Below are 27,999 nucleotides of genomic sequence, written 5' to 3'. Positions count from 1 at the left end.
ACAGCCCTGTGGGGGAGAGGCAGCTGCACTCTCCAGATGGGCTACAGCAGCAGAAGAGCATCTCTGAAGCAACAACACCTTGTCCAACCTTGAAGCAGATGGGCTACAGCAGCAGAAGACCACACCAGGTGCCACTCCTGTCAGCTAACAACAGGAAACTGAGGCTACAATTCACACGGGTTTTCTCACCAAAACTGGACAATAGAAGATTGGAAAAACCACATTCAGATGGAAGCATGGATCCATCCTGCCTTGTATCAACGCTTCAGGCTGCTGCTGGTGGTGTAATGGTGTGGGGGAGATTTTCTTAGTACCAACTGAGCATGGTTTAAACACCACAGCCTACCTGAGTATTGTTGCTGAGCGTGTCCATCCCTTTATGACCACAGTGTACCCATCTTCTGATGGCTACTTCCAGCAGGATAACGCACCATGTCACAAAGCTCACATCATCTCAAACATGACAATGAGTTCACTGTACTCCAATGGCCTCCACAGCCTCTATAGAGCACCTTTGGGATGTGCTGGAACAGGAGATTCTCATCATGGATGTGTAGCTGACAAATCTGCAGCAACTGTGTGATGTCATCATGTCAATATGGACCAACATCTCTGAATCTATGACACCAAGAATTAAAAAGGAGGTCCAACCAGGTACCAGCAAGGTGTCCCTAATAAAATGGCCACTGAGTGTATTAGTTTGAGTTTATTAGGTGCCCTGTAATACCAACTCTCCTGCCTCTCCCTCCTGACCTGCAATAACTCTGCTGCCACCACACCCAGCTCAGTCACCAGCCCGGCAGTAGCCTACAAATACAGCTCATATCCACCTGTTCCCTGTCAGATTATCTGATGTGTTCCTCACTACGTGTTTCAGATGTCCGTCACCTGTCTCCACTGGTCGCCTCAGGGTGGACTGGTGCCCCCATGTTTGAAAAAATACAGCACAAATGCCCTCTTGGATGCCCCAAGGGTGGAGTCATTAAAAAAGATCTGTTTGTTCAATGTCGCCTGTCAGTACTTCTGACTGTTCATCCAGTCAGTTGTGTTTGGTTGAATTTTTGCCTTAATGTCAATATTTAGGATTATTTAGTAAAAACTATTCTAATCCTGTGGGAGAGTTTTCTTCATCTGCACGTGACGTCTGAACTGAACTGAGAGGTTTGTTCTATAATCAGTTCCCATTTAGAGTCAAACTCTTCTTCTGCTTGTTTGCAGAGTTGAACTGCAGCCTGAAGCAGCTCAATGGTCATGTTTACAAAGATACTGGAATCAAAAAATTTCCAGAGTTGGCAAAATCATGATGTTCTTTCAGAGCAAACATGGATCAGCTTCTCTTCACAATATTCCATCCAACAATTTGTTCTCTGTTCATTTTCGGGGAATTGCTGATTAAACAGGAATCGTTTTGGGATTAAAAAAAAACATTTTAATGGTAAAAAAACTGTAAACTCTGTCTTCTTTATATTCTTCTTACAAATCAAGTAACTGGCAGTGTTAGATTAACTCTGGGTGTGAACGTGTACTACTGTGTGTACAGATGGTCCCATATATCAGGACCAGAATCCTCTGGTTCAGAACAGTCAGTCACAGATGAAGGTCGACCGCTGTTTGTTCTGTTCAGCAGTAACATGGCCCCAGTTGTGTGGCGTCAGGTGAACAGGAAGTTGTCATTGCTGTGGACAAAGACGTCCTGGCTGCCAAACAAACTGGAGCTGCTGGCGCTGACGCCACCAACGGCAGGAAGGTAGGAATGATGGAGGATTGGCAGCTGCATGGACAGACGGCGCCGCACGCTGAGAGAAACCAAAGGAAGGAAATCAAAATACACATACTGTAGACCACTAAACACTGTGACGGGACTTTTACTTGTAACAGAGTATTTTTACAGAGTCAGTACTTTTACTGCAGTTAAGTATCTAATTACTTCCTCCACAGCTGTCTAATGAAGTAAATATGTTTCTCACTGTTCAGGAGAGTTGATGCCGTCTGGACTCGAAGGTTTCCTCCCCGAGTTTCTGTCCTGAGGACAAACCTGAGCTGCATGAGTCCACGTCACAGATCTCCCCTCACCTGCTGAGAGGAAACACAGCAGCGAGAGGAAAAGGTTAATTATGATTACTGAATACATTTCCATCATGAAGGGACATTGGAGAACAGTATGTCAGTGTGGTGCTTAACTTTCATTTCCCCCAACTGTTTTGCAACAGTTAACGCAACTTAAACCAATCCTCCTGAATTCCATGCAATGTTGCCAGTTTGTCCAATCACCGCAATTTTTCTGCAGACAGACAGATCATTGTAGCAATGTTCATTCTGACAGCCGTTTTAGATTTACTCTTAGTCTTCAGACAAAAATGTTTATTAGTTTTAGTCACATTTTAGTCATTTTTATCCTTCATAGTTTTAGTCGACAAAAAATTCAAAACATTTTAGTCACTGAAAATTCAAGACCTTTTAGTCAACGAAAATTTTAAACCTTTTTGTCGACAACAATTCAAAACGATTTAGTCAACACTGACTGTGCGGAGTCCAGCCGGTGGCTGCTTGCACCGCTGTCACTCAGCAGCTAGTGAAACATCTGTGTGCAGATTATTTACTGGGCGTTTCCCAGCCTGTCACTCATGCGGCATTTGACGATAATTGCAAGCACATCTGTTATCGACTTTCAGTGTCTGACAGTCCGCCACTAACATTTTCGTCACGTCTTGTCAACAAAAATGAAACAAAGATTTCATCTTAGTTTTTAATATCAAGATCTTTTTTTCAACTCATCATTGTCTTGTTTTCATCATGGAAAAAAGGTCGTTAATGAAACATTTTCGTCAACAAAACAAACACTGCATTATACCTTCCTTGAGTTTCACCAATCATTGCAGTCACCTCCCACAACCTCACCAAATCCACCTCCATGTTTCTGGTTGTGGAGATGCAGACATGTGCGACACAAACGTCACACATTTACCAATAAAAATGACTGCTAAAGGCCGAGCAAGACGATTCCTTAATGTTCTGCACTAAAGCTCCAACCTCAGGAAGACTAGCTGATGTTAGGCTGTTAGCTAATGGGGATCCTAATAGACTAAACTGTTTTGCACTGTATGCAACATTGTGGTTAACACAAATGACTTACACTGACAAACCATTAAAGAAGCCGTTAAAACTTAGATGCAGTTCTGTAACTGATCTGATGTTAGTTCAGTTTTTAACCTCTTTGGTTTAACAGCGTCTTTGTTTGTCCTCATGTTTGTGTTTACCGTTGTTTTGTCCTCTGGTCATGTGGTGAAGCTTCAGCTCAGGAGCAGCTGGCTCAGACGGTTCACACAGTTGCATGGTGATGGTTTCTATTTCTACATCGAGCTAGAAGAAACACAACAAACAGCGCTGCAGTGTTAATTCACTCACAGCGCGACAGACGAAAGTAAAGCCAGGTGATGTTTCTGCATCCTCACCTGAGCAGTTTGACTCCTCAGCTGCTGATTTAACCTGCTCAGCCTTATCTTCTCCTCCTCCTCCTCTTCTTCCTCTGCAGCTTCACCCTGCAGCTCTGACGGCTGCTGCGGCTCGCTGCTGCTCAAACACACGTGCAAGAACTGCGAAGAAATAAAACCACAGAAAACAAGTCAGAGGATTCTCCCTAAGAGGGTCGACTGCAAGTCAAGAGCATTTCATCTCTAACTTCACGGTCTGAGTTCTTTAAGTGTCCAAAAAGAGACTTAATGACTGACAGAAGAGAGAGCAGAGAGCAGACAGCAGAGAGCGTCACACTGACCTTTGGTCCGAACATCCAGCTCAGGGTGAAGATGTTACAGCAGAGGATGAGGGCGCTGGTCAGACAGAAGTGAACAGGAGGATTGTGGGACGTCAGCAGTGATCCTGACACTCCTGACACACTGAACACGGTCACAGTGAACATACTTAGAGCCAGGTGTTTGCTGCTGACAGCAGGGTGATCCACCTGCACAGTCCTGATGCTCCAGGCCAAGAAACATCCAAGACCCTGACGGAAAAACATTTTATCTGAATCAATTTCTCCCTCTCAACATACTGCTATGGTTATTTTGGAAAAAGATATGTGTGTCATTCTATATGGATCAGCTTTGGTCATTCTGGTTCATCAAACCAAATTCAAACACTTTCTCATAAAGGTTAAAATGTAGGACAAAGTCTGGAGTGAGGTCACAGAGTGATTTCTAACAGGATGATCGTGGTGTGAAAAAAAGAATTAAATCACTAGTAGGTGCTGAAGGCTGCAGACTTTCAATCTTGTCCAGTTTTACCAGTGAGTAAATTCTAAAAGACTCCACATGTGGAAACAAATGGCAGAGTTAATATCAGATCAGAGTACGTGCTGCGTGAGTGCTGACCAGCAGAGGTGCTTTGTATCCGTAGACAGCAGTGAGCCACAGCTCCATGTTGGTGCTGCTGCAGTGTTCAGAGTACGACCGGACGAGAACGTCCCGATCAGCTGAGTCTCTCTGAAACAAACAAAAGTATTTATTCATTAAACACCTGAGAGACAACTACAAGTAAAATAACTGCTGACATTCAGATGCTCCATGTTGTCTTGACTTTTGTTGCCCTCTACGGAGGGTCAGAGGTCAGAGGTGTCCCCTCCGTAGTGTAATATACAAAACAATTACTCAAGAAATGAACTTAAATTCTTGAGTAAATGTACTTTATATGAGTATTTCCATCCAGATCCATCCAACCGCTTATCCAAAACTGGGCCGCAGCGTCAGAAAGACAAGCAAAGTATTCAAGACGTCCCTCTCCTCAGCAACACTTTCCAGCTCCTCCTGGAGGACCCTGAGGTGTTCCCAGGCCAGATGAGATATATAATCCCTCCAGTGTGTTCTGGGTCTGCCCCGGGGCCTCCTACCAGTGGGACGTGCCCAGAACACCTCTAACAGGAGGCGCCCAGGAGGACCCTCATCAGATGTTGGAACCGCTTCAACTGACCCCTTTCAACACAAAGGAGCAGCAGCTCTACTCCGAGCTCTCTCCAGATGTCTGACTCCTCCCCCTATCTCTAAGGCTGAGCCCAGACACCCCACGGAGGAAACTCATTTCAGCCGCTTGTATCCGCGATGTCATTCTTTCAGTCACTACCCAGAGCTCATGACCATAGGTGAGGGTTGGGACGGAGATGGACCAGTAAATCGAAAGCTTTGCCTTCTGGCTCAGCTCCCTCTTCACCACGATGGTCCTGCACAGCACCTGCATCACTGCAACCGCCAATCCATATCACGCTCCATTCTACCCTCACGTGTGAACAAGACCCCAAGATACTTGAACGTCCTCGCTTGGGGCAGTAACTCTCTCCCAACCCACTGAGTACTTCCATTTTCTGTTATACTACTTAATTCATACTTCTTTCACATATGAAAGTAGATATGTTCATGTCAAACATAACTGTCACTGCCCACATACTTCTACGTGTCCTACGTGTCTACGAGGGTGGAGGCAAACATTCCTGACAACAACAAACGATGGCGATGGTGACGCTGGAGGGGGCACGTGCACAGACAGATCCCAGGTGGTGCTCATTATATAAGTGTCATTTTTATGAAGGTTTTCTTTTTCTAATTCCATATTTGATGTTCACAGTTTGGCCCATATTATCAATTCTCAATTAAAAGCGTGTTGCATCTGAGTTTTAACTCTGTGAGACGGAAGGAGCCCGTCTCTCTTGGAGTGCCCTGCAGAGCAGCGTCCTCGACCTCCTGACCTGTTTTCATGGACAGCCTTTGAGCACTTTCTCTCTTCCTTGCATCAACACAGTGAGATCTTCGTGTGGTTTTTACCTGTAAGCTATGCTGCAACACCACCCGTCTGAGAGGGTCCAGGATCTGCCAGGTGATTAAAACGAACACATCCAGCAGGAACATCCAGAGCACCACACGACTCTGCTGCTGCTGCTGCTGCTGCTGGAGACGAGAGTCAAACTTTACTGTGAGAGAAGTGATTCACAGACGCAGAGAGTCACATCAGGCTCTGGTGGTTGTACTTTACCATCTGTTTGACGCTGCAGCAGAGAGAATAAACCCTCCATGTTTTGGTGAACAGCACAGCGAAGCCCACAGTGTGTCCCACGGAGAGTGTCCACAGACGAACCTGAGAAACAAACATGACTCTGAAACCTCCACAGTGCAGATGGTGAGAAACTCTTTAATACCACACTAGATGCCAAACAAAGTTAATCTAAGCCACCGAGTGAAGGAGTTTTATTTATTTTGATGGCAGTAGTCTTTGTAGAAAAGTGAGATAATCCTGATTAAACTGGTGCAAAGCCTGCACAGATTTGACCCCAGGACTGGGGGAGGAGTGAGTGTCACCTCCAGTCCTGTCCAGTCGCAGCAACAAAACAAATGCAGCCGGCCTCAAAGTTATTTCAACGGTGCCCCTTACTTTAATGGTAGAGCATAATTTTGATTCAGGAAAAAGCAGCCAGAACACATTCTGTAAAGGCAGAAGATTTTGTGGATGTACATGTTTTTGTTTTTGCTTCTGTAGATAGCATTATATGTATAAACTGTGCTGTACTCTTTTTTTTAATGTACAGTGTGTCTTTATGCAGTGGAGGAATAAATATTCACATCTTCTACTACAGGGACCAGTGTGGAGAATTTAGCAGCATCTAGTGGTGAGGTTGCAGATTGCAACCATCTGAAACTTCTCCCGTGTGCCAAGCATGTAGTATCCCTTTTCAACAGTCATGGTTTGGTTTGGTTTGGTTTGGTTTGGGCCATCAGCCCAGCACAACAGGGATTTGCGTCTCCATTCCAATGGAGCTGCCTGCCTGAAGGTGTGTCTTCAATGGCGGCTTGTCTTGAGTGATGACGTTTAAAAGCAGCAGCTGATCCACGGCTAAAGTCCCCTGTTCTTTTTGCTGCATGTGTTTTTTCACAGCAGGGCAGGTAGAAGAAGTTCACCTGTTGGAGGTGAGCTGTTTGCAGAGGTGCAGGAAGAGCCTGTTGTCTGCAGCTCTTCATCAACATCTCACTGTGGCTGTTTCTGCTTTCACTCTTCCTCCCTGCTGTACTATTAGGCTTGTCTTTATTAAAAAAAAGCTGCTGACAAAGTTCTGCTAATTCAGTGATAAACACATTTCATTTCCTGTAGATTCTTCACAATAAAAGTCCCCTGTTAATTTGTTACGTAAGAACTTTTATTGTGAAGCCGCAAAATAAGGAAATGTTGAGTTTTTGAGCAGCAACTTCACACAACTTCTAATCCGGCTGATAGTGAACATGAAACAGTAAAATAAAGCAGATATGTAAAGTAAAAACAGAATGCGGAAGAGAAACTCCAAACCACAGAGATTCAGTTAGAAGCTACAGACGTACTGAGAGCTGAACACACACAGACCTTTAAAGGGCCAGTGTGTAAAATCGGTTGAAAACCATTGAAAACAGCGACATCAGTGGTCAAATTCTAGATTGCAGGGCTCACTCGCTCACCCCTCTCGTCGGGTAAATGACGGTGGCCTCGTAGGGACAAAAAGCCTTACGCAGACACGAGTTTTTCAGGAGTAGGTCTATCTAGCGACGAGGTGAATGTTTATTTAGAAATCTAAACCATGTTACGATATTGTAATGAATCCCTCACGAGCAGGAGACCAGAGGAGCGTTCGGGAAAAAGGCCCGTTTATTTGAGCACTCCAGAAACTCTGGTAACACTCCACCCCGTTCCAAACTCTGACTCTTCTAGCATAACACACACACTTCATACACACATACTCGTTTACGATACTAAGTGGGGACCCCCCTCTGCTCCGCCAATCTCCAGCCTGCACACTGACTGACAGCGTAGCCTGTAAACAGAGCTCAGCTGTTTATTTAGCCTAGCAATATCTTCGGACTATAGTAGCTGCAATGGACGACTTTGAATGCGATTTTGAAGAGTTTCTTGTAGCGGACACAGACCCAGAGCCATACCTGTTTGAGCCGGAGCACACAGATGAGGAACTTAGATGCTGAGCGGGCGAGAAGAGAGACTGAATCCTCCGCTCACATTTGGCTGCACAGAATGGGATTCGGTGCTACTGCTGCCATCGTTGGGGAGATATATCATCAGGAGGAAAAGCGCTGCAGAGAGTGCATCACAAGGAGTGAAGTTGCGTCTTCTTTTCCTCGCAGATGACGGTTCGGGTTCATTCTCTCCTGTTGCGTGGTAAGTGTGGTCCATTCGCAAACTTCATAACTAAAAAAACTTTTCACTACTCTCTATCGACGAACTACTAACGTAACACTCTCTGCTGTTTCCTCCTCCTTCTTCCTTCCTTCCGCTGTCTTCGTTGGTTCATTTATACACGCGAAACGCGTTCTCTGGCTGGCTGGATTGTCTGCTCGGTCTGCCGTACATACATGGCGGCGCAAGATGGTGATCTCTTTAAAGCAAGGCCCTTGATATATATATATATATATATCTATATATATATATATATAAAAGCATAATTTTAAGGCAACGAAAACCAAACAAATTTTATTTTATAGCGATTATACACTTATATAAACATATTAATGGGTAGAATATTCAGATTCAGATTTGACAATAAATCATGCCAAATATTACACACTGGCCCCTTTAAAGACGCCAGTCTCTCTGCTCTCCTGCAGACAGAGGGGAGGAGAGTCTCACAACACACATGGCTTGTTTAAAAAGAGGGGTTGTTTGGGGTTTGTTGCAGTTGGCGAGATTTCACCGCTTGCCCCTGAGGCCGGGCAGCCCGGCTTTTGGACCTACTTCAGAGAAGGTCTATCTCTGGTGCAGCTCAGTGTTGCACGGTGCGTCTAAACTGCCAAAAGTGACAGGAGAACTACATTGGCGGCCGCAAAAACGCAAATGGCCCTTTCTGGAGCCAGTGTTTAGTTTGTCCGTCCTGAGCTACTGTAGAGACTTGGCGGACTCTGTAGCCGAAGAACCGCTCTGTATGTAGATTTAAACGGCTCATTCTAAGGTTATGAAAAAATCTCAGCGTCAGGTGAGTATACACTAAAGAAAACATAGTAATAAATATCATATTGAATTTTTACCAATATGTCCTCTTAAATCCCACACACTGGACCTTTAAGTCAAAATAACAATACTGCAGTAATAAAATACTCCCTTATAAGTAAAAGTACAAAAAAAGTACAAATGTATTAGCATCAAAATATACTTAACTAACACTAAAAGTACTCATAATGCAAAATGGCTAATTTCAGAATAATATATATTACTGTATACATTAATGTGCTCATCACTTTAATGTTGCAGTCGGTGAAGGTGAAGCTCATGTTTATTACTCCATAAACTAAAGAGAAGTTTGATCTATAATAACACATCATCGTTTGTTAGCTGATTATATTTAGTCAATAACCTGAATGTGTAAAGTAACTAAAGTAAGCGCAGTAAAAAAACACAATATTTGCCAACAACATGTAGATGAAATACTCAAGTACTTTAGAGCTGTTCTTAAGTAAAGTACTTGATTAAATGTGCTTAGTGACCGTCCACTACTGATGTCTTATTAATAAATATATACTTTTTACATGCAGCCATGTGAACTCACAGAGCAGAGGATGTCAACAGTCCGCTCGGACAGCAAGGCTCCGTCCAGACCGGAGATGAGGATGGAGGAGGAGGAGAGAAGGACGCCCAGCAGCAGCAGCTCGTCCAGGGATCCACTGCTCGACCTCAGCAGCCTGCAGCCACAGAAACTTCTGAGTTATTACACAAGAAATTTACCTTTGTGTGTTTGTTTATTGTTTTTATGTTGAATCTTTTCATTTATTATAGTTTATTATAGTCATATGTGCCATAATCACTATATAAGATATATATTTATGTTGCTGTATCGTCATCATGTTTTCCTTTTCATTTAAATCAATCTTCTCGTGCACAAAAGGAAATGTTTATGTATCTTACATATTGTAATGACACTGTTACTTGAGCATCTTTCAATCAAACTATTTTTTTTTAAAAATAATTCTTATGAGTATCATAAGTATAAAATAGAAATCTAAACAAACAGGAACAATATATATCCCAGCCCTGAGAACTGGGACAATCATGTCCTACTAAAAGCCCTTAAAATGATCTGCCAAAAGACCTTAGACTTGGACTCTGCCACTCTTAGGGCTGTTAAATGCCTTATTTCTGATCTTGTTCATCATCCTGTATTTCTACTTTTAGTGATCATTCATTGCTATTAATGTTTGTTGTTTTGTATGATTTCATTTCTGTTTTAACTGATATGCATGATGGCTCTTTGTTTGCTTATTGATTATTTTTAACTGTCTTCATTTGTGCTCAGCGTCACTGAAAATCAAGTGATCTCTGGAGTTTTAAAAAAAGGTTTGAATGAATGAATGAAAAACATGTACTGCTATAATCACCTTAGCTTTAGAATCTATATATTTTTGTGAAAATGTTGTCTCTTTGTTTGTCTCCCAGATTTTTGTCGAGTCTGTCAGATTTCTATAAAAACATCATTTAATCAGGCGTAAAAGATTTAGCTTTATCACAATGACTCCTGTCTCATTCCAGGTTTCCAACAAGGCAGAAATGCTGCTCAGGTTCTGGTAAGCTTTATTTATTTTGTGAAGATACTCTTGCTTTTAGCTGTGTCACAACCATAACAGGTCAGCCCTTCTAAATTCAAACTAAATTGAAATTATGGTTTAAAGATAAGAGCTTTCTCTTAATTATCATTAAGAGAAAGCTCTGAAAAACTCTGAAAAATAAAATGGTTCCTCACTACGACTGCTGTGAAATTAATTTATATACAACTCTTTGTCAACTCCGTCCGATTTGACCTCTGACATCCATCTTGTATGATATTCAAGACAAAATAAAATCACTGGGAGGTCGGCTCATTACGAGGTTTTACAGTCTCAACTTTGATCTTTGCAAGGAGCAGTGAAGTCTAAAACAAAGAGGGCTGACTGTGCAAACAGTATGAAAACGTGTGTAAAATAACATAGATAAAAAACAACGACTGCAGCAGATCGACTGAACAGATCTACAGAAGCTGTACCGGTGTTTATGGCTGGTCACAGTGAAGATGAGGACGGTCAGAGTGATGAAGATGGTCACAGCTGCAGCTGACGACACCAGGCTGTACAGGAGGAGGCCGACGTGCTGCCACTGGACCAGGACCAGAGTCTGGTCTCTGGCTGGTCCTGGACCTGCAGAACATGCAACATCCATCCAGATGCCAGCACGACTGATCTACAGTTTGACTGTTATTATGGTCTGTAATACATGTTGTTATGGACTGTAATACATGTTGTTATGGTCTGTAATACATGTTGTTATGGTCTGTAATATATTTAATGGTCTGTAATACATGTTCTTATGGTGTGTAATATATATTGTTATGGTCTGTAATACATGTTGTTATGGTCTGTAATATATTTTATGGTCTGTAATACATGTTCTTATGGTGTGTAATATATATTGTTATGGTTTGTAATACATGTTGTTATGGTCTGTAATACATGTTGTTATGGTCTGTAATATATGTTGTTATGGACTGTAATACATGTTGTTGTGGTCTGTAATACATGTTGTTATGGTCTGTAATACATGTTGTTCTGGTTTGTAATATATGTTGTTATGGTCTGTAATATATGTTGTTATGGTCTGTAATACATGTTGTTATGGTCTGTAATATATGTTGTTATGGTCTGTAATACATGTTGTTCTGGTTTGTAATATATGTTGTTATGGTCTGTAATACATGTTGTTATGGTCTGTAATACATGTTGTTATGGTCTGTAATATATGTTGTTATGGACTGTAATACATGTTGTTATGGTCTGTAATATATGTTGTTATGGACTGTAATACGGGTTGTTATGGTCTGTAATACATGTTGTTATGGTCTGTAATACATTTTGTTATGGTCTGTAATACATGTTGTTATGGTTTGTAATACATGTTGTTATGGTCTGTAATATATGTTGTTATGGTCTGTAATATATGTTGTTATGGACTGTAATACATGTTGTTATGGTCTGTAATACATGTTGTTATGGACTGTAATACATGTTGTTATGGTCTGTAATACATGTTGTTATGGTCTGTAATACATGTTGTTATGGACTGTAATACATGTTGTTCTGGTTTGTAATATATATTGTTATGGTCTGTAATATATGTTGTTATGGTCTGTAATACATGTTGTTATGGTCTGTAATATATGTTGTTATGGTCTGTAATATATGTTGTTATGGTCTGTAATATATGTTCTTATGGACTGTAATACATGTTGTTATGGACTGTAATACATGTTGTTATGGTCTGTAATACATGTTGTTCTGGTTTGTAATATATATTGTTATGGTCTGTAATATATGTTGTTATGGACTGTAATACATGTTGTTATGGTCTGTAATACATGTTGTTCTGGTTTGTAATATATATTGTTATGGTCTGTAATATATGTTGTTATGGTCTGTAATACATGTTGTTATGGTCTGTAATATATGTTGTTATGGTCTGTAATACATGTTGTTCTGGTTTGTAATATATGTTGTTATGGTCTGTAATACATGTTGTTCTGGTTTGTAATATATGTTGTTATGGTCTGTAATATATGTTGTTATGGTCTGTAATACATGTTGTTCTGGTTTGTAATATATGTTGTTATGGTCTGTAATACATGTTGTTATGGTCTGTAATATATGTTGTTCTGGTTTGTAATATATGTTGTTATGGTCTGTAATACATGTTGTTCTGGTTTGTAATATATGTTGTTATGGTCTGTAATACATGTTGTTATGGTCTGTAATACATGTTGTTCTGGTTTGTAATATATGTTGTTATGGTCTGTAATACATGTTGTTCTGGTTTGTAATATATGTTGTTATGGTCTGTAATATATGTTGTTATGGTCTGTAATATATGTTCTTATGGACTGTAATACATGTTGTTATGGTCTGTAATACATGTTGTTCTGGTTTGTAATATATATTGTTATGGTCTGTAATATATGTTGTTATGGTCTGTAATACATGTTGTTATGGTCTGTAATATATGTTGTTATGGTCTGTAATACATGTTGTTCTGGTTTGTAATATATGTTGTTATGGTCTGTAATACATGTTGTTATGGTCTGTAATACATGTTGTTATGGACTGTAATACATGTTGTTATGGTCTGTAATACATGTTGTTATGGTCTGTAATACATGTTGTTATGGTCTGTAATACATGTTGTTATGGTCTGTAATATATGTTCTTATGGACTGTAATACATGTTGTTATTGTCTGTAATACATGTTGTTCTGGTTTGTAATGTATATTGTTATGGTCTGTAATACATGTTGTTATGGTCTGTAATATATGTTGTTATGGTCTGTAATACATGTTGTTATGGTCTGTAATATATGTTGTTATGGTCTGTAATACATGTTGTTCTGGTTTGTAATATATGTTGTTATGGTCTGTAATACATGTTGTTATGGTCTGTAATACATGTTGTTATGGTCTGTAATACATGTTGTTCTGGTTTGTAATATATGTTGTTATGGTCTGTAATACATGTTGTTATGGTCTGTAATACATGTTGTTATGGTCTGTAATACATGTTGTTCTGGTTTGTAATATATGTTGTTATGGTCTGTAATATATGTTGTTATGGTCTGTAATACATGTTGTTCTGGTTTGTAATATATGTTGTTATGGTCTGTAATATATGTTGTTATGATCTGTAATACATGTTGTTCTGGTTTGTAATATATGTTGTTATGGTCTGTAATACATGTTGTTATGGTCTGTAATATATGTTGTTATGGTCTGTAATACATGTTGTTCTGGTTTGTAATATATGTTGTTATGGTCTGTAATACATGTTGTTATGGTCTGTAATACATGTTGTTCTGGTTTGTAATATATGTTGTTCTGGTCTGTAATACATGTTGTTATGGACTGTAATACATGTTGTTATGGTCTGTAATACATGTTGTTATGGACTGTAATACATGTTGTTATGGACTGTAATACATGTTGTTATGGTCTGTAATACATGTTGTTATGGACTGTAATACATGTTGTTATGGTCTGTAATACATGTTGTTATGGTCTGTAATACATGTTGTTATGGACTGTAATACATGTTGTTATGGACTGTAATACATGTTGTTATGGTTTGTAATATATGTTGTTATGGTCTGTAATATATGTTGTTATGGACTGTAATATATGTTGTTATGGTCTGTAATATATGTTGTTATGGTCTGTAATACATTTTGTTATGGACTGTAATACATGTTGTTATGGTCTGTAATACATGTTGTTATGGACTGTAATACATGTTGTTATGGACTGTAATACATGTTGTTATGGACTGTAATACATGTTGTTATGGTTTGTAATATATGTTGTTATGGTCTGTAATATATGTTGTTATGGACTGTAATATATGTTGTTATGGTCTGTAATACATGTTGTTATGGTTTGTAATATATGTTGTTCTGGTCTGTAATACATGTTGTTATGGTCTGTAATACATGTTGTTATGGACTGTAATACATGTTGTTATGGACTGTAATACATGTTGTTATGGTCTGTAATACATGTTGTTATGGACTGTAATACATGTTGTTATGGTCTGTAATATATATTGTTATGGTCTGTAATATATGTTGTTATGGACTGTAATACATGTTGTTATGGTCTGTAATACATGTTGTTATGGTCTGTAATATATGTTGTTATGGTCTGTAATACATGTTGTTATGGTCTGTAATATATGTGTCTCACCTTTAAACTTCAGCAGCTGTTTCATCAGTCGCAGCTGCTGGGTGGAAGTACTGAAGTCTCCGACCAACACACCACTGCTGCCTGAGGACACACACACACACACACACACACACACTGAATTTACACTTGATGATTAATAAACATGCAGATATGAAAGAGGACCCACTGTGCTCACTGTCGTTGTTGTTCATACTTATATTTAGTCTTTCTACTGGAACATATTCACACGCTTTGATGTTCCAAAGTCACTTTATTGTCCCTCACACTGTGCTGGAACACCAACATCTCTGCACCATGGTTGTGTCTAGATGGTGACCCCAAATTTGTAAAAACAGACTCCAATTAGTATGTGAATTTCCAATTCTTGACCAATTCTTGGCACGACCCACTGGTAGGACGCCCCTGGGCAGACCCAGAACACGCTGGAGGGATTATCTGGTCTGGGAATGCCTTGGGATCCTCCAGGAGGAGCTCAAAAGCATCGCTGAGGAGAGGGACGTCTGGGGTGCTTTGTTCAGCCTGCTGCTCCCACGACTCAGCTTCAGATAAGCAATTGAAAATGGATGAATGGATGGACTTTGTGTTACGGACAGAAACATGTTTTGTGAGGTCACCGTGACCTTTGACCTTCGACCACCACGTTCTAAACAGTTCATTCTTGACTCCAAGTGGACGTTTGTGCCACATTTGGGGAAGGCTTTTCGAAGATATTGCATTCACAAGGATTAGACAGATTCAAGGTCACAGTGACCTTTGACCACTAAAATCTAACCAGCTCATTGTTGACCCCAGTCAACGGTAGTAGTCTGAAGCATTTCCCTCAAGGTGTTGTGGAGGTATCACGTTCAGGAAAATGAGATGGACAGACGCAGGCACAGAGACATAACAGCCAGACATGCTCCTGCAGGAATATGATCCCAAAGTGTGGAGAAATAAACAACATCAGCAAACAAGATTACATGTTTCCCTGATGTTAGCATGTAGCTACATGTAGTAGTAGGGCTGCTCCTGACTTAGGTCCATCAGTGGACTAGTCTCCTGCATGTTTCTGATATGAATGTAATGATGAAATGATATATTTTGGTGGTTTGAGTTGAAGGTGTGAGAAAGAATAGTATCAGTAACATTGTTAACACTGTGCTACATTACAGAGAAATACAAACCGTACTAATGAACCTTCATTAATATAGGCTTATATTTTATCTCCAAGTGCACGTCACACACTGAGCGAGCCGCCTGTTAATGACGCTGTGGGCTAATGGGCATGTAGCTACTTCCATGTTTTAGATGATACGTCATGTTTGTAGTCGACCAATGAAGATGAGTTTACATATCACCTTGGGTTCGTCCTTCACCTTCTCAAAATGATCCCACACTTTGGATTTCCTGCCCGACATGTTATTAACTAGCCTGTGGAATAACCGCAGGTACCAGCCCTGGAAATTAACCTGACTCCTGTCTGACTGCTGAGCGTGGACACTTCCTGTGTCTGTCCTTTCAAAGTAAATCCCCACATGCTCCAGTCATATAGGTTTGGATTTATTTTGATGAGGTGCAGCTCATAATAGAGTTTCACATATTTTTGTTTATCTGAGACTAAATGACCAATGAAATCTTGCCAACTAATGACCTTCCTGGTCGACTAACGATTGGTCGACTGCAGCTCTGTAGTAGTGTGTGTAATGTAAACACTTGCAGTCACATGCGTGGAGCAGATATTCAAATATACAAATCTGTCATTATCAGACAATTTTTGAAACTTCGGCCACGTTTAAGACGAAGATCTGACACTGTAACGTCATATATGACAGGGTCAAAGCATAATAGGTCCCCTTTAAAACAGACCGACTTCTACAGCAAAGAATCATGTGACTCACCTTGAAACTGGACCAGCTCGATTGATGTCATCCTCTCCCCATTTCGAAAGACAACTGGACCCTGAATATATAAAAAACATTCTGTACATCTCACATATCTACAAATACATGTGTAAAAGCTGGTGTGTGTTACAGGTGTGTCACAGGTGTGTTAACGTGCTCACTGTGACTCCTTCAAACTGCGTCTGCCTCACGGCCTCCAGCAGCATCCGCTGAACCTCCTCTTCACTGACGCTCACGTTTCTCTGGCTGCTGTACTTCTCTCTGTGCTTCACAGTCTCCATCACCTGGCTGAGAGCTCTGGCAGCCACCCACACGGCGTCGTAGGCATAGGCGTGGAGGGGGCTGACCTTTGACCCCTCCTGGATGAGCTCTCTGAGGTAGGAGTCCTGGTAATCCTGAGGCGTCTGCAGAGAGACGACAGGACGGGAGTCAAAGTCATTATTAAAACAGGACTGAGGTGAAATCACTTTGTCTTAACTTCAGGTCTATTTATTAGTTTCTCCACAGCTTTCAGTCACGTCTCACTGTCTTCATCAGTGGATGGAGTTTTGATGGAGAGGTCGAACGACTGATCTTCTGATTAATGGACAACCGGCTCTACCTCTGAGCCACAGGCTGCAACTTTGACCTGTACTTTCTTTTTCAGGTAGATGAAATCCTTGTAATTAGGTCACAGCATGTCATGAAACAAACACTGCCATCTACTGGTCAGCTGTCATAACACATAAAGCCTGAAGCAAAAAATCTCGGTGTCAGGTTTTAAAGTAATTTATGTTTTAAGCAACACGTCACTGAGCTTCACGTCTTTATCACCTCAGAAACAAATGTGACAGAAGAAAAGGCCCATTGTTATTTTATTCTTAAACTGAAACAGCATTTGATGAACTTTCACACTTTATACATGAAACATTGTGAAATAGAATGAAAACTTTAAAAGAAATGCTCGACTAGCCAAAAACTTAACTGTAAAATTTAATAAAGAAAAATTCTGTTTCTAGACAGTGAATAAATAAAAAAGTGCTCATTTATTTAAATGCTTTTTCTTTAGATTATGTTTGAGAGCCACATATGCATTTCTGGAAGAGAACTTTAAACCCTGTTTATTTGAGTTTATTTAGTTTTTTCCTAAAAGTCATATTTGGTCTAAAAAAATCAGACCTGACGTGTGAACTTCCTGCCTTGAAAATCCTACACACTCACATCACACCAGTATTAAAAACGACAGAACCAGAGACTCCAAACTGAAGGAGATCATCGTATCCGCTGTAAATACAGACTCCCAATGAAACAAGGCTCATGTACAATAAAACATGACTGGTTTCTGACCCGTCCGGAGACTCCTGCTGTGTTCGTGTTGCTGATCTGTCTCATCTGCAGCCTGATGGATCCGTCTGCAGCCGTCAGCAGACTGTTGGCCGTGCAGCCAGACACGTGCCAGCCAAGCCTCCATCCAGATGTTCCTCCATCAACAACTACCCACTGGTATCGAGCTCCGAACATGTTCAGCCTGTAGGCCTGGAAAACAGAGAGGGTAATTTTTGAGGACATTTTTGGGAAAGTGTGAATGTTTGTGGACATTTTTAAAAAGTGAGGACAATTTAAAAGTAGGGACGCTTTTACTTCCACCAAGGAGGTTATGTTTTCTGCTCAGTTTGTTTGTCAGCAGGATTACGGAAAAACTTCTGGTCGGGATGAGAGTCAGCACCTCCAAATCTGAGGCCATGCTTCTCTGCCTTAAAACAGGGGACTGCCTCCTCTGGGTTGGGAGAGTTACTGCCTCAAGCGAGGGAGTTCAAGGAACACTGTTGGCTGACATTTCATTGAGCTGGAGCATTAAAGTTTCCCTTCATTTGATCTACTGGGGCCCAAAGCAGGACAAACACACCATCAGGGTGTCCACATACTTTTGGCCATATAGTGTACTTACACAGCAGAAGACCTCAGAGGCAGATTCCTCTTCAAACTGTCCAATGATGATTCGGACGTCATTCTCCTGCCAAACAAAGAAGCATCACTGAATCATTTCATTTTGACATTAAAGGGCCAGTGTGTAAAATGGGTTGAAAACAGTGACATCAGTGGTCAAATTCTAGATTGCAGGGCTCACTCGCTCACCCCTCCCATCAGGTAAATGACGGTGGCCTCGTAGGAACAAAAAGCCTTGCGCAGACACGAGTTTTTCAGGAGTGGGTCTATCTAGTGACGAGGTGAATGTTTATTTAGAAATCTAAACCATGTTACGATATTGTAATGAATCCCTCACGAGCAGGAGACCAGAGGAGCGTTCGGGAAAAAGGCCCGTTTATTTGAGCACTCCAAAAACTCCGGTAACACTCCAGGGTGTAAAAGACTCCGTCCCAAACTCTGACTCTTCTAGCGTAACACACACATTTCATACACATATACTCGTTTGCCATACTAAGTGGGGACCCCCCTCTGCTCCGCCAATCTCCAGCCTGCACACTGACTGACAGCAAACAGTGCTCAGCTGTTTATTTAGCCTAGCGATATCTCCGGACTATAGTAGCTGCAATGGACGACTTTGAACGTGATTTTGAAGAGTTTCTTGTAGCGGACACAGACCCAGAGCCATACCTGTTTGAGCCGGAGCACACAGATGAGGAACTTAGATGCTGAGCGGGCGAGAAGAGAGGCTGAATCCTCCGCTCACATGTGGCTGCACAGAATGGGATTCGGTGCTCCCATCGTTGGGGAGATATATCATCAGGAGGAAAAGCGCCGCAGAGAGTGCATCACAAGGAGTGAAGTTTTTTTTTTTTTTTTTAAGATTTTTTTTTAGGGCTTTTTAGCCTTTAATGTATAGGACAGACAAGCGTGAAGGGGGGAGAGAGAGAGGGAGTGACACGCAGCAAAGGGCCACAGGCCGGAGCCGAACCTGGGCCGCTGCGGCAACAGCCATGTACATGGGGTGCCTGCTCTACCACCAAGCCACCAGCGCCCCAACAAGGCGTGAAGTTGCGTCTTCTTTTCCTCGCAGATGACGGTTCAGGTTCATTCTCTCCTGTTGCGTGGTAAGTGTGGTCCATTCGCAAACTTTATAACTAAAAAAACTTTTCACTACTCTCTATCGACGAACTACTAACGTAACACTCTCTGCTGTTTCCTCCTCCTTCTTCCTTCCTTCCGCTGTCTTCGTTGGTTCATTTATACACACAAAACGCGTTCTCTGGCTGGCTGGATTGTCCGCTCGGTCTGCCGTACATACATGGCGGCGCAAGATGGCGACCTCTCTAAAGCAAGGCCCTTGCTATATATATATATATATATATATATAAAAGCATAATTATAAGGCTACAAAAACCAAACGAATTTTATTATTATTATTATTTTATAGCGATTATACACTTGTATAAACATATTAATGGGTAGAATATTCAGATTCAGATTCAGATTTGACAATAAACCATGCCAAATATTACACACTGGCCCTTTAAAGGGGAACTTCTGTGTTTTTCAACCTGGACCTGATGAAAACTGGTCCACTACTGAGAGAGAGCGCTGTAGAGAGCAGCAGCTGTCTCCACTCAGGGCATGTTCACATCGTCAATGTACGTCTACTAAAAGTGCTTGTTTTTGCCACTATCAGTGGAGAGATGAACTGAGATGGTTTTTGTAGTTTTACTTTGTTTCTGTCGACTTTGAATGTGGCATGTTTTACAATAATAAAATTACTGTTCCATAAATGTAGTCTGGTGGGTTTGGGACTGTTACTCTTTAAAAAAGAGGTCTATCTCTGAAAGGGTTATGTTTTATATATTTTAATCTTCACTTGGAGAAAAAAAAGTGTTGCGGAGCATCGTTCCTGTGGGCTACAGCAACACTAAACCCCTGAGCTTGCCTGAGAAGGACTAAATGCACAAAGCTGCTATTTTTAAATATCCCATGGAGAGAGACTCTCACTGCAGCCTGTTCTATTTTGTTGTGAAAATGTGGGCGTGCAGCCTCGTTCTGTGGACGATAAACCAGGTGCAGACTTCCATCTGTGTCACCGCTGATGAGGAAATACAGCGAGTGCTGGACGGAGCAGTGAGTGACAACAACCCCGCCCACATTTAAGAGGACTGTCTGAACAGACCGAGGGTCTAGGTACCATGTCTGAAGGCTTACTGCTGGTTCCAAAGGGACTGGACTGAAAGGGTTTGGTGGAGACGAGGCTTTAGGCGCGAATGTTATTTAACTCTGAATTCAGTTTTAGATCAAAGAGGTCAAATGTAAAGTTCATGTAAATCCTCTCTGTACCTTCAGCCTCCTCAAACTGCTGCAGACGTCTTCAGAGAAACTCTCTGTGGAAACAACCTGAACACCAGCCTTCAGCAGCTGCCTCATCAGATCCTTCTTCATCTGCACAAACACACATCAGACGAGAGGCCACAAACAGAATACAAAGAGCCTTCACCACCAATGGCCATCATCATCATCATCATCAGTGTCATGAACAGTGTGTCAGCGTCACCTCTGAGAGTCGGGGTCCGTCCTGTGTGATGATACCGACTCTGGTCCACTTGAAGCGCTGCAGCAGCTTCACCGTGGCCTGGTTCAGAGCTCGGTCTGACGGCACCGTGCTGAACAGGTTCCCGTACCACTTCCTGTTGGACAGGCTGGGGGATGCCGCCGCAAAGGACACCTGAAACATCACAGGGCAGTTGTGTGAGAGGAAGACTCTGTATGTGTGAGTGGCCTTTGGTGCTGTTAGGATGTACAGTCCTCTGACGTACAGTCACACTCCCACTTTATTATCATATTTTACTTTATGTGTTTATTTGATTTATGTTGCTTATTTTATATTTGCTTATTGACCCTTTTTTTGCTTGAGAAGATTAAACTTCTGGAGGAATACAATCATAGAAAACACAAACAACAAAATAACTTTGATCCCCAAATACGACTGTAGAAAGAAGCAACGAAAAAGACCTCAGTCAAATCTAGAGTGTGAACTCAAAAGTGAATCTATCAGGTTCTCCTGGTCGCAGAACACTCTGCTCAGGGTGTGTTATGTTTTTCATTCATCACAATAAACTCAGTCACGTTGCAGGTAAGATGGAGTCAGAGGTACCTTAAGTGTTTTTTTTTTTCTTTACCTTGCTTTGGTCGCTAAGGTCTTTTGTGCAACAATCAAGGGATTCCTCAAGTACAAAACCAAGACAAGAAGAAACTTTAAAGAGAAGACTTAAGGGTGTTTTGTGCAACTGATTTTATTCTGAGGAAACCTTAACTAGGACTGTGAAAGGAAAAATGTTAACTTAAGGTGTTTTGTACAACGGGCCCCTGAGTCTTTAGTCAACAAAAATGTAAACTCACTAATCTGGTTTTCATCCATGTAACAAAATCATAAATAAATGTGAATCTATTTATCCTTAAAACTCATTCTGTAAATCTGAAATAATGTCTTCCTGCTTGGTTTATTTTCTGCCTTCATGGTCTGTGATTTGCTCATATCTATCTCTGCTGTCATGTTTTTTTTCTGGGTTACATTCTGTTATTGAATATTAAACAAAATATTGTGTGAAAAAACTAACAAACAAAAAAGCGTTTGTTTGCAGCAGAGCTTATTTTCTGTAATAATCCAAAGTAGTTTTTGACGAGGGACCCAGGGTGAAGCTAACGTCTGTATAACTCAACAGTAAGAGTGAGGTGGGCTGGGCGTGTACCTGCAGCAGGTTGAGAGCGGGCAGAGAGCGAGCGATGAGCGCCGTCGCAGATGGACACACCCCTCCGAACACCAGCAGGTACTTTGGCCCCGCCCACATGGCGTCAAACAGAGCTTTGAGTGATTTAGCAGGGTCACACTGTGAGACATGATGAACACATGAAATACTGATGACACTCATGTGACACCTGGTTCAAGATGTACAGAGCAGGAAGAAGACAGAGGGGCTGTAATGAGGGTCAAAGGTCAAACACACTCTGAACCCTACAGTCCACAGACAGTTATTTCTACAGCTGATACATTTATCTTCACATGTTGTTTAATCTACAGCAATGCACCAAGATCATCACATGTTTGTAGCGAAGTTTTTCAGCTGATCCAGGAGGGTTTTCTGCTGCCGTATGTAAATGTAAGTGTGTAACTGGGCCGACGTACATGTGTATATGTATGAACAGACAGAGGAAACACTAACCCAGGGTCACAAATGTTTGCTATCACAAGAGCCATATTCTTGAAATTTGTCGGGAACCAAAATACATGTTTGTGCAGCATTCGAGTGAGAGAGACTCCACTGCTAGCTAGCCACCGCTATTTAGGTTTTCCAAAATTTAGGCGAAGGGACCAGGTCATAGACGTGTGACGCACACTTAAGATGGCGGGATGTTGAAACCTTTTTTGTATAGGTGTATAGGTTACACATTTTTACAGCTGGAAAATGTAAGAATCACTTTAGGCCTACAGCAATTTAAAAAATTGCAATTAAAATGTTAAAAAAGAACTGATATTAGTTTCCATATCATTTTTTGTAAAATACATACAGAGCCAATGTAGAGGGGCTAAGGAGCCGCAGGCTGCCGACCACTACTGCACCAAACCAAACCCATCCTGCAAAGCTCACTTTAAATGAACCCACACAGATGATGCACTCTGTTTTTTTTATTTTATCTCCAACCTTCTTCTTGATTTTTGTTTCACCTTTACCTCGTCTTCCTCTTTATTTACTGTCAGAATTACTTTATTTCTTTTGCTTATTTTCTTTTCCTCACACGCTGTCCTGTCACTGATCTGTCTTTTTGTGTTTTGTAAATTAATAACATCTGTTGTTGCCTTATTTGTATTTATCAGCATGTCCATATTGTCTCCATGTATATGCACTAATATGTGTATCTGTGTACCTCTGACAGGGCTGAGCGATATAGAGAAAGTCAAATATAACAATATTTTTGACAAAGTACCTCGATATCAATATGGTGACAGTACTGTGGGGCTGACTATTGGTGCCTTTACAAAATATTTCTGCAATGAGATTTTTGATAAATAATCATCCACTAGTCCATACCCACTGGTAGCTTTGTCCCCTTCTACCTATGCCAGTCCTCAATGCCTATGTGCAGTTTCACATAGATTGACCACATCAGTGAGTAGAAAAACGTGGGACAGACAGAATGACTGACTGACAGAATGACACACTGACAGTTTCCGTGATTATGTACAGCATACCATACCATGACTTAGTCATACCAAACATTAGAAAACACCAACATTGGTCCACAGGGGGAGCCACAGCGATCGGTCGCATTTTAGCCATTTTGAAGCATTTTTCTGTTGTTATAGCGCCACCCAGTTGCCAATTAGAGTTAAATTTCTCCAGTCACCTTGAGGCATCCTGTTCTACATATCTACCAAGTTTAGTAAAAATCCATATGGCGGTTAGGCCTAGATAAGAAATGAGCTCTCTAGCGCCCCCATTTTGTTTGATGGGGTCAATAATGGAGGGGTCCCCTCAGATTATGTGTGGTCATATGCCTACAAAGTTGCGTGGTGATGGGTGAAACCCTTGAGATGTTATACACCTTTATGTGATGAGCCACGCCCTCCGCAATATTCATTGCCTTATAGAAGCTCAGTTTTAGTAAGTTTTCCAACTTTTGCCAAGAGGGAACTTTAGATATTGGTCCCTAGATTATGTTCACCCAGTTTCATGCAGATCGCTCAAACTTCCTAGGAAGAGATCCATTTGAAGTGTTTTTCAAAAAATTCAAAATGGCGGAAAATCTATATAAGCGGAAGTTATGGGTTCTTGAGGCAAATGTGTTCCTCATGAGGAGAGGCATCTCTGTGCAAAGTTTCATGTCTCTACGACATACGGGGCATGAGATATGCCCATTCAAAGTTTGACATTTCAATGGGTTGCTATAGCGCCCCCCTTTGGCCAATTGATGTAATATAGCTTCATTGGCATCCTCCCATGACCCTCTACCACTGTGCCAAATTTCACATGGATTGACAAAGTCAGTGAGGAGAAAAACATGGAACAGACACACCGAGTTTTTGTCATTATATAGTAAGACAACATGGACATAGTGACTACTCCAGTAAAGGCGAATAATTTATCAACTACAACGGTCTGTTGAGTTGTAATGCAGCCTTTAACACTAGGAGAAGAGCACTTACAATATTACGATATCGAAAATCGAGGATGATGTTTAGTCTCATATCACAATATTGATATAATATGGATGCATTGCCCTGCCCTAACCTCTGAGCTGCAGTGGAGTAGCAGTATAAAGTCACATTAAATGGAAATACTTAAAGTGCCACAAACTTGTACGAGTACGTCCAAGAATTCACAAAATCAGAGATAAGAAAAAAGGAAAAATAAACGGAATCTGTGTTGCAGAAACAGATTTTTTTCTGGTTCCTGTCCGCTCATTTGTCCTGTGACACACCCGATTTTTCTTGCAACTACTAGTGAAGGTCGATAAACACTGATTGTGATTTGGGAAATGATCAGCAGCAGTTTCCTGATATTGAGACACAGCTGTCAACTCTGTGATGTGGACGCGCTCCAAAGTCTGAAGGCAACAGCGTGTTGAGTGTAGAATCTGCTGTAGTTGTAGCTAAGGTGCTGTAATGATTTAACCCACTGCTCCGCTGCTGTGATGCCTCATTTCCACTGCATGTTACATTGTGTTAATTGTCAAAAATTGTGAATGGTAACTGGTACTTTTTTTTGGAGGTCCCAAGCGAGCTGAGCTGAAACTAGAGGTGAGTGTCAAGGCTTCAATGTGTTGTGCTGGATTTTACTGTGAAACATGTACAAACCATCAGGAGGGTGGGGTTGACATAACAAACCTGAGCAACCACAAAATAACGAATAGGATGGAGTCGAAAAATAATTTCTGAAATACAAAATTATGTTTATTTTCTAACGTTTTTTTCTCATGTTTGCTTTTTTGGGGTAAATACAGCACAGTTTTACCTCTTCACACCTCCAGCTGAGATTCAGATGTATCTAAGAGGACAAAACGCCTCTCTGATCAAACTCCTCACCACATTTAGACACATACAACCTTTGACAGAGTCTGAAGCAGCTGCACATGAAGAACCAGCCATCAGCAGTCAGTCAGGAGTCTGTACTTAAGTGTGACACTGACCTGTGAGTCCAGCAGCTGGAGCTGGATCTCGTAGTTCCCCAATGGTGGCGGTTGTCTCTTCAGGTCCTGCAGAGCCAGTCGGACAGCCGGGGCCACGGCGGCCGTCAGGTTCTCCCTCCCAGACCCAGAGCTGACAGGCATCATCCACAGCACGGGCAGAGGGTGGCGGACCTGGGCCGGTGCCGGCCCGACTACCAGCCAGCAGACCAGCAGCAGCCTGAACACCTCCACCTGTCCACGCCACTCCATTCTCTGCTCCTACTGCTGACACTTTTCCTCCCTGATGCTCCTGCAGAGAAACTCTAATCCTGTGTAAGCAGCTGAGGAGGCTGAGTGAGGAGATAAAAGGATCAGCATGGACACAAGATGTCACCAAGATCCTCAGCAGACGGCTCGCTGTCTCTCAGCACTCACACAGGAGCTGGTTTACCACAATCATGCTAAATTTTGCTTCATAGAAAAAGGTAAATCCACCTCCTGCTTCAAGTTTAAACCAGCTGCAGGTTTAACTTGCTGCAACTTCAGGACAGAAATCACAAAACTACACGACACAAACTAAAGTCAGCGGTCAGACTAGCAGCAGCTGTCAGTGTGGCTGCTGACTTAATCTTCATCGCACAAAACTAAACTTAACAACTTGATTACAGGCCACACAGAATATTCAGCAATCTAATCTCCACCTGCTACACCCTGATGATATACTAAGATGTGTCTGTTAACTTGTCTGTAAAGGGAGAAGTTGCTGATTTTTAACTGGGCCTGTTGCTGCAATTCAAAGAGACAGAAACGTACAATGAATCAAAATGTGCTCTATCAACATTGTTGCTGCCATTTGCATTCAGCTGGTTTGTGTTTAATAAAAGTCTTGACCATTGACTTTGGAGGTTCACGTTATTATGCTTATCATCTGTTGACACAATTTTGAGCTGCCGTACGTTATCTTAACAAAGAGCAAAGACGAACAAGACAGTTGACTTTTTTATAGGCTCTTTCTCTTCACTAATGGTGCTGTGATAACTGAGACTTGACATCAAACAGTTTGCTGTGGACGTCCATGTTTTCCAGAGCGGATGCACTGAGACACATTCAGACCACACCTCTGGAATACTGAGTCAGAATAATCGACTTGAACCTTGGAAACCTGTGGATTGCCCCGTCTGGGGTAAGAGTTACTGCCCCAAGCTAAGAGTTCAAGTATCTTGAGGTCTTGTTCATGAGTGAGGGCAGAATGGAGCGTAAGATAGGACGATTTGGAGCGGCGTCTGTAGTGATGCAGGTGCTGTGCCGGACAGTCATGGTGAAAAGGGAGCTGAGCCAGAAGGCAAAGCTTTTGATTTCCTGGTCCATCTCCGTCCCAACCCTCACCTATGGTCATGAGCTCTGGGTAGTGACTGAAAGAATGAGGTCACAGATACAAGCAGCAGAAGTGAGTTTCCTCTGTAGGGTGTCTGGGCTCAGCCTTAGAGATAGGGGGAGGAGTCAGACATCTGGAGGGAGCTCGGAGTAGAGCTGCTGCTCCTTTGTGTTGAAAGGGGTCAGTTGAAGCGGTTCCAACATCTGATCAGGATCCTCCTGGGCGCCTCCTGTTAGAGGTGTTCTGGGCACGTCCCACTGGTAGGAGGCCCCGGGGCAGACCCAGAACACACTGGAGGGATTACATATCTCATCTGGCCTGGGAACACCTCAGGATCCTCCAGGAGGAGCTGGGAAGCATCGCTGAGGAGAGGGACATCTGGGGTGCTTTGCTTGGCCTGCTGCACCCGAGACCCGGCCTCAGATAAGCAAATGAAAATGGATGGATGGAATTATGGATTTACGTTGTGCAATGATTACAGCATGTGTCACAGCAGTGTGGGGAGTGTGTGCAGCTACCCCCCGTGCCGCCAGCTCCTAGAGCTCCCCGCCTGTGCTGTGAGCAGAAACCCACCAGATGGCGCCAAACATGTGACTTTGAGTCACTGACGACATGTTTTGTATCATCCTGTGATTTTTGGCTGGTGGACAGGCAGGGAGCTCCTGCAGCTGGCAGAAGGGGTGAGACACACTAACCTGACCACAGTGACATGTCCCTTTAATGGCTCACAATCAACAAAATAAATAAAAGCAATAAAAACTGAAGTGGATTAAAAAATGAAGAACTTTTGTAATCTTTCTTTGACTTGTTGGCAGTGGATGAACAGTCCAGGGATCATGAATGTCTATGTGACATTTCATGATCAATCCACCTGAAACAAAGCGAAAGACCGTCAGACTGATGAGCT

At 41.8% G+C, this 27,999-nt stretch overlaps 1 protein-coding gene across 1 annotated transcript; it reads right to left on the bottom strand.

The window, feature by feature from the left end:
- Positions 1–285: 285 nt before the first annotated feature.
- LOC117266359 (gamma-aminobutyric acid type B receptor subunit 2-like) lies at positions 286–27,961 on the bottom strand. The gene is made up of 19 exons (XM_033641519.2): positions 25,739–27,961; positions 22,303–22,440; positions 21,108–21,278; positions 20,894–20,995; positions 18,561–18,626; positions 17,960–18,148; positions 16,795–17,037; positions 16,631–16,691; positions 14,754–14,834; positions 11,024–11,174; positions 9,557–9,689; positions 6,016–6,117; positions 5,808–5,930; positions 4,368–4,478; positions 3,773–4,000; positions 3,453–3,593; positions 3,258–3,360; positions 1,968–2,076; positions 286–1,796 (listed from the first exon to the last, which is right to left on the bottom strand). Exons 1-19 carry the CDS (start codon positions 25,985–25,987, stop codon positions 1,652–1,654), a joined length of 2,646 nt encoding a protein of 881 aa, XP_033497410.2. The 5' UTR covers positions 25,988–27,961; the 3' UTR covers positions 286–1,651.
- Positions 27,962–27,999: the final 38 nt, after the last annotated feature.

Source organism: Epinephelus lanceolatus, chromosome 10 (genome assembly GCF_041903045.1).
Source record: "Epinephelus lanceolatus isolate andai-2023 chromosome 10, ASM4190304v1, whole genome shotgun sequence".
In the NCBI taxonomy this organism is placed as follows: Eukaryota; Metazoa; Chordata; class Actinopteri; order Perciformes; family Serranidae; genus Epinephelus; species Epinephelus lanceolatus.
Note: the sequence above shows the minus strand (reverse complement) of the source record. Positions and strands in the feature narration are given on the sequence as shown.

Excerpts from the sequence above, each read along its gene's own strand:
- LOC117266359 (XM_033641519.2), bottom strand. The coding sequence starts at position 25,987 with ATGGAGTGGCGTGGACAGGTGGAGGTGTTCAGGCTGCTGCTGGTCTGC. Across the intron at positions 20,996-21,107 it reads ACGGACCCCGACTCTCAGAG|ATGAAGAAGGATCTGATGAG; the intron begins GTGACGCTGACA and ends GTGTTTGTGCAG. Across the intron at positions 6,118-9,556 it reads CTGTTGACATCCTCTGCTCT|GTTCGTCTGTGGACACTCTC; the intron begins GTGAGTTCACAT and ends TTTGTTTCTCAG.